This window comes from Lytechinus variegatus, chromosome 6 (genome assembly GCF_018143015.1).
Source record: "Lytechinus variegatus isolate NC3 chromosome 6, Lvar_3.0, whole genome shotgun sequence".
NCBI classification, from domain to species: Eukaryota; Metazoa; Echinodermata; class Echinoidea; order Temnopleuroida; family Toxopneustidae; genus Lytechinus; species Lytechinus variegatus.
Window position 1 is genome coordinate 30106103 of NC_054745.1, and position 7241 is coordinate 30113343.

A 7241-nucleotide genomic window follows, 5' to 3' on the forward strand; every position below is an offset into this window, starting at 1 on the left:
ACTGCTACTACTACTACACTACTACTACTATTACTACTACTACTACTACTACTATTGCTGCTACTACCACTACTTCTACTACCACCACAACCGCTACTGCTGCTTCTACTACATATACTACTATTACTTCTGATATATTATTATTATTATATTACTTCTTCTCCATAAGGGTAATTATGTGTTCAACCAACATTGGGCATTTCTCTGGTGCATTTTATTTGTCCAGTGTGATGAAAATTGTGCACATTCTAAAGTAATTGCTGCTTATTTTTAACCTTAATGGAGCTTCCCACATTGGGTAAAATACTGCCCAAAATTGGTTGGACACATACCCTCTTGGTGGTAAAAGAAAATTCCCAATATTTTCTACAGTGTATAGGAGCACCTTAATTTTCCCTCGCATAGTACGTATAATACAATTATCACAATCAATACTGCAATTTCCGAGACATTGATTTTTTTTCAGAAATCATTTCAAACATTTTTTATTGTTCAGAACTCATGCTGTCCCGGACGGTCTCCACAATACAACGCGAGTCTGGGGCTTCTCTTCCGGCGTGATGCAGGTCATTTGTGGAGTGTGTACACTTCTGCTCGGAGGCATCTTTTTCGCATTGGTCTTGCACGTCATCGACACAGGTGCAGGAGTTTGGTGTGGGGCGTTCGTAAGTACCTCCTGTCAAGCCATTTGGAAATCCCTGCAACACCCTTTCCTCCCCAATGCCCCTCTTTTTTTCCAATGTACATTACGTACTTGTGCAATACGACGCCATAGAGGGTTACTGTTGTACAAAACATGACATAGGAAACGGTTGCACAGTGCCCAACATTTTGCAAAGGATAACCTCACCAAATATCCTGAATATCATCGCAATTTCACTTTTGCATGATCCCTCTTGTCCATATTGTGGGAGGAAACCTTGCTGTAAGATAATCACCCGAATCCATCCGCATCCTTTTCGACCATGTAAACCTATACGATAATTTATATGTGTGAATTCCCCCACCCCTACTTTAAAAGAATGAAAATAATAGATAGTGAGCCGTAAGCCCATTAGTTATGTGCTGGAGATGCAGGGTGAAGAATTGCTTTACGAAGATCGCAAGGCTACTGTACGAAATTGCAATGATCTTTGTATGATTTCATACGATGTTTGCAAAGAGACCAAGAAAATAGCAAGGTGACTGTCAGATTCCCGTACGATTTCTCCACAAGCTCTTGATGGCCTGCCCCCTTAGGCCTCGGTTAGGTAGAGACCATGGCACCGATGCTCGTTGTGAATACATGTACGTTCATCGTCGATAGAAGTCAACAAAGATGCGCCGTAATTCCTACAGAAAATGACAGATATATGGTTATCGTTCTTCGTCGGCATTCAAATGTGTTTCAGGAACTTGAAATAATATGTAAATCAATCGCAACATGTTTCCATCTATTTAAAAGAAAGAAAAATGGGGAAAACTATTAGGACAGCTTTAAGAAAATAATTTTTAATATTTTTTTAAAACTAGATATTCATTCCAACTGGAGTTCTCGGCATCTTCACCAAAGGGAAACGAACAGGATTGGTATGTATTACAAAGTTTAAACCTAAAATCGTAGAGATCGGGAAAAAAAATGTGCCGATTAATTCTGTTAAAATAGAAACAAAAATTGCTCTACACTGAACAGATACACACAAAAGCGAACAAACATAAAAAAGACATACGAAAAAAGCCAGGAAAAAAACATCTTGTTGGTCGATTCGTTTTTCCTACGCAATAGTCTTGTTATTATCAACCTCTAATAAAACTGGGGTCCGTTGCAGAAAGAGTTGCGTTTAAACGCAAGTAAAAAAATCAAGCGCAAGTCCCAAATGCGCGCTGTTGATTGGTTGGAAATCAAGTTGCGCATGATTTTTAGAGTTGCAATTGATTGCAACTCTTTCTGCAACGGGACCCTGATCATTAGTAATATACAAGAAAATACCAATTCAACATCGAGAGACTTTTCCTTACAATTTCTTGAAGAGATGATTTTTAAAAATATTGTTTATTTATTCGTCTATCCATAAATTTATTTATTCATTCATTTACCTTTTTGTTTATTCATGTTTCACCAAGGTAGCTTCAAAGGTCTTCCATGATGCCCTGGATAACAAACAATGCAACAATGCAAGATTAAAAACAATGAATGGGGGATAGTCTAATACATCATCATCATCTGGTATACGGGGGTGAGGTAAACCTGTAGATCTCCCGGTCGTCAACGAAGTCATAACGGATAACAAATTTTTCGAAACTGATAAATGATGCGTGTGTGCGTGGATGTCGTCATGGTACATAGAACTGTTTGCTTTGCCAAAGTTTATCCAAGCCATTTTTGAAAGCGACAAAAATTCACCAGACCATTAAATTTCGATAAAATAATGTATAAAATGTACGTTATCAGCATCATCTAAGTCATCATGTTAATAGTTTTGTGTAATTTATATTTTTGGTATAGATCATTGCCTACCTTGTGATGTGCATCATCTCCTGCTTTGCAAGTCTAGTTATGGCTGCCTTTATATTCTACTGGACGTGGTATTGGGGAGTAGAATGTGCTAGACCGTCAACGTCCTGCTCCAACGTTACGGTAAGAATTCGTTGCCAATTTAAGGAGTACTCTGGTTTGAAAATCATGTGATTTAAACAAAACGAGTACAGTCAGACAAACAAAACGCTGAAAATTCCATCAAAATTCGACATATACTCTAAAAAAAAGGAAGAGCTAATTGAGATCTTAAAGAGCATGTATGTGTATAATGACTGCACTTTGGACTGCTGATTTGTCTAGTTCAAATTTGAAAGAGAAAAATCAGCAATTCGAAGTGAAGGTCCTTCGAGCTCTTCGTTTTTTAGAGTGTAAGATATCAAATTTATGATTAAATTTTTGCACTATTTTGGTTAAACATTGTTTCCACTATTTTTTTTCTCTCGATCTGCATGTCCTGATAAATATGCAATGAGCGAGCGTATGATATCTTATTCCCTTTTTTCATTTTTTATTACATGAAATTCCAGTTGTGTAATTCCAGAATCCAAAAATGTAATTCAGTACTGTAAGATAATCAGTGCTTTATTTAATTCATGAATTATAAATTTAATGTAATAAAAAGAGCAGACTACATGTATAATGCAATAAATATATTCATACAGTATGTATGATAAGGACCTTTTGCAAAAGTCCACGATTCGATGACATCCTAGGTTCGTTGTGTGTCCTCAATTGAATACGAAATTCGTGTGTGAGAGAATCATCGGTTTCCAGCGTGGCAAGGCAAAGCGCCCTCACACGCCCAATTGTCGTTACTTATACTATCTATTATTTGTAATATTATGTTTTCAGATTTACCAAGCTATTCAAGCTCTCATTGGAATTCTGATGGTCATTGATTTTGTGGGGGCTGTTATGGGGGCACATGTGTGCTGCCAGGTAGTCCCTTCAAGTAAGCCAGCGACACGCAGGAACAACGCGGTAAGCTGCAACTGTATTTTTTTGTATTATTGAATTGAATTGAATTTTTTTTTCCGTTAAAAACAAATAACAATACATATAAAATATGTGAACAACGCGGTCAGCTACAGACTGTTTTTTTTTCCTGGTATATTCTGACATTTAGGCATAGACACAGACTTAGAATGTTTAGGCAGGACGTGCTAGTCACCATGATATTGTTTGAAATATTTTTCAAAATTCTTCTAGTTTAAAAGAAAAGGAGTATTGCCATGGTAAACCTATTCCCATCGGCATAAATTCAGGGATTTCTTTATAAACACAGATATAACTTTTTTTTAAACAAGTGCACAAATAGTTACCAGTAATGCATATAGCATTTCCATTTATTTGAAAGCAGGATAAAAGAGCGTTGTAGATTAAATGCCTTGCTCACGGGCATAGGTACCGCGGCCGGGGATCGAACCCCGGACTTTCCATGTATAGCCAGGCGCCTTAGACGACTCGGCCACGGCACCTCCTTTTATTAGAAGCGACGACGACGATGACAATCATCTAATAATAATAATGATCATCATCATATAATAATAATGATGGTGATAAGATAATGTTCGTAATTTTTAATAAAAATAATTTTGCTATTAGTGCTAGCAAAAGCGATTAATATGATTATGATGCTAATCATAATCACGATTTAGAATAAGTTGAACAATATTAAGACAACATCCATTATAGCACTAATAAAACGCTCCATTGATAACCTATAAAATGAACAAGAAAATAACGGGACCATACCAACAAAATGTTTCGTATCTCATATGCATTTTCCCTCAAGGTTTGACTTCCGCTCAACTTGGTTAAGACCTTTGTTACTGTAATTACCGTATCTAACTCGTTAGCAGACCTACATGTACAATTCTTTTATCAATATTTTTAAAGATTGATTAAGAACATTTGTGACAAGCCTTCCCGAAAACAAAAAAAAGTCGCCATGGTTTTTTTGTTTTTTTTTTGGTTATTGCGGGAAAAGTATTTTGGTAAAAAAAAACGTTAACTTTGTTTGTATTTTTTGTTTTTTCGAGGGGGGATTAGTTCCATATAAAAATGATGATATATGTATATATATATATATATATATATGAATAAAAAAGAATAAAACATATATATATTACATGACCAAATTTAACAGATCGTCATACAAAACGATTTGGAGGATGGCCCATGTCAGCAGTATTAACTCAACACCACTGTTCTTCAATGGGATCCTGTAAATTAACTCTTCTAAAGTGATCATTCTTATTCTTTCTCATTCATAATGCAAACAATACGTTCTAAACTTGAATGTAAACATATTTCTTTCACTGAGATCGCACAGTGGGCACATTTAGGCCCGAATTCACAAAGGTGGTTTTGAAAACTCACGGTTGAGTCCATGGTTTATGCAGATTTCCTGTATAAGTTACGCTTATTTTATCGCGTATATTAAAAAATGTCCAATGCTGATGCGCGCTTTTGTCATAGTGCGCCAAATTGACGCCTGTTGCCGTGGTTATCCACGCTATTTTATTCATGAGTCCACTGTTTTGAATTATTGAGCCCACTCTTCAACCAGTGGACTCATGAATGAAATAGCATATCTAACCATGGTAACAGGCGTCAATTTGGCGCACTGTGACGAAAGCGCGCATCAGCATTGGACATGTTTTATACACGCGCCCGATGCGCGCTTAATTAAGCGTAATTTATGCAGGAAATCTGCATGGACTCAACCGTGGGTTTTAAAAACCACCTTTGTGAATTCGGGCCTCAATGTTTTAGTTAACCCAAAACTTCAAATATTGTCTTCTTCCTATTATACATGTATTCCATAGTCATTCTACTACTTGAGAGGGCAATTTTTGGTCAATTTTCACAAGTTGAGTATCACTTCAAAGCTTAGCATGTGCTTTTCAAGCTAAAAAAAAATATCAGAATTTATTTGGGACATTTTCTTTTCTAAGGGGGGGGGGGGGGTGACAGGTCACAATATTGGTATTCTACTAATTACGTATTGTCATCATTATTGTTGATATCATTTTATATACGCAGGTGCATTATGAACGCCGTCAACAGCCAACAAGCAAGAAAGGTAGGTTTATATCCTGTCAGTATGCTATGCTCGTTTGCAGTTAAAATTAAAGAAATATATTCATGTTATGTTTGAGGGGCAACCTGTAGGGAGAGATATAATTGTACTTCAATCGTTTCTAAAAACACATTTCTTCATCATCAAGTCAATATTTCGGTCTAAGCCGGTACACGATGCATGCAGACGTGTTTTGATGAATTCATCTCCTTTCATTTGCAAGCTGAGAAAATGCACGCCATTTTGTGTATTATTAGATAAATAATCTAACCAATAGTGTGGGGATCAGATACAACAATAACAAAATGAATAATAATAATCAAAATGGGCATCCATTTTAAATGAACCGGTTAATAATTGGAACAGATTGTATATGATTCCCTTTAAATGCTGTCTTTCAACAAAACTCCGCTACTTTCAATATAAGCTTTTCAATCGGATAATGGGGGTGAACAAACATCTTTACGATATTGGTTTGTCTGAATCTAATTTATGTACATTTTGTTCTTCCTCTGTTGAAAGTATTTCACATCTGTTTTGGGACTGCCCTGTAACTCAACAATTTATTCAAAACTTCCAAACCTCTTTTTTGAACAATAACGTGTATTCAAATAAGAATTTATTTTTGTTTGGTTGCCCTGACGCTCATTACTCTACTGTAAACCGTTATATTCTTTATGCTAAATATTTCATTTTTTCCACACATTGTAAGGGTAATCGGTTGTGTTTAGCTCTTTTAAGAGCGTATTGAAACGCTATTGTGAAATTGAAAGGGTTCTCAGTCAAAAACATAATTTTGTCATATCATTAGAAAATAGCACGCATGTACAGTTGTTGTAAACATGTTCGCTTCATGATTTTTCTGTAAATTCAATTGCTTTCGTGTTTGATTTTGAATAAAATCTTTCTATGAAAGAAAAAAAATGAATAAATATATATGTATATATATATTATATTTATAAATGGGATCTTAACTTATTCATTATCAAATTATTTTTTAAAAATGGAAGTGAATCGAAGAGAGAAATAATGATGTAATGACTAGTTCACATTTTGTTTTACATATTCAGTTATCGTTTCGAAATAAAAGAGATGGTTGAATATAGCAAAAATGTGTACCTCCCTCTAGAAATGGAGGCAAATGTCAAAGAATGATTTGAATGAATTACGTTGAAATGGAATTCAATGAATAAAGGCTAGTAATGGTTGCTTTACAAAAAATGTTATTATTTTCATTGTTATAATAATATTTATTATTTTAATTTTGTTATTATTATTATCATGACTATTATCTTTATTCAACAGGTCCATCGTCTAACAGACGGTTCTAAATCGAGGGGGCGTTATACGCCCGACCACAATTTCAGCAAGATGAATTGTTCATAGAGTAAATATATCATTTCCAAGCTCAATTTAAAAAAAAGAGTCATATTTTCCACTTAACATCGCACAGTGACTTATTCTGATCAGAAAAAATGAATGTATAGCTTAAGAATGTAAATATCTGCATCCTGCAAGAAACCCCTGTTAGAATTACGCTTTTACACAAAGACCAATTTGGGGATTTAGGAATGTACAGGGGCGGAAGAGCAAAAATTTGGATGAAAACTGAGATTATTAGTGAATATTATTGAATTT

General features: G+C 35.1%; 1 protein-coding gene across 1 annotated transcript; it reads left to right on the plus strand.

Moving 5' to 3' along the window:
- The first annotated feature begins 554 nt into the window (after positions 1-554).
- On the plus strand, positions 555-6934 carry LOC121417700. Its single transcript, XM_041611434.1, has 6 exons — positions 555-665; positions 1513-1569; positions 2486-2617; positions 3371-3499; positions 5567-5606; positions 6909-6934. Exons 1-6 carry the CDS (start codon positions 561-563, stop codon positions 6932-6934), a joined length of 489 nt encoding a protein of 162 aa, XP_041467368.1. The 5' UTR covers positions 555-560.
- The last annotated feature ends 307 nt before the right edge of the window (positions 6935-7241 follow it).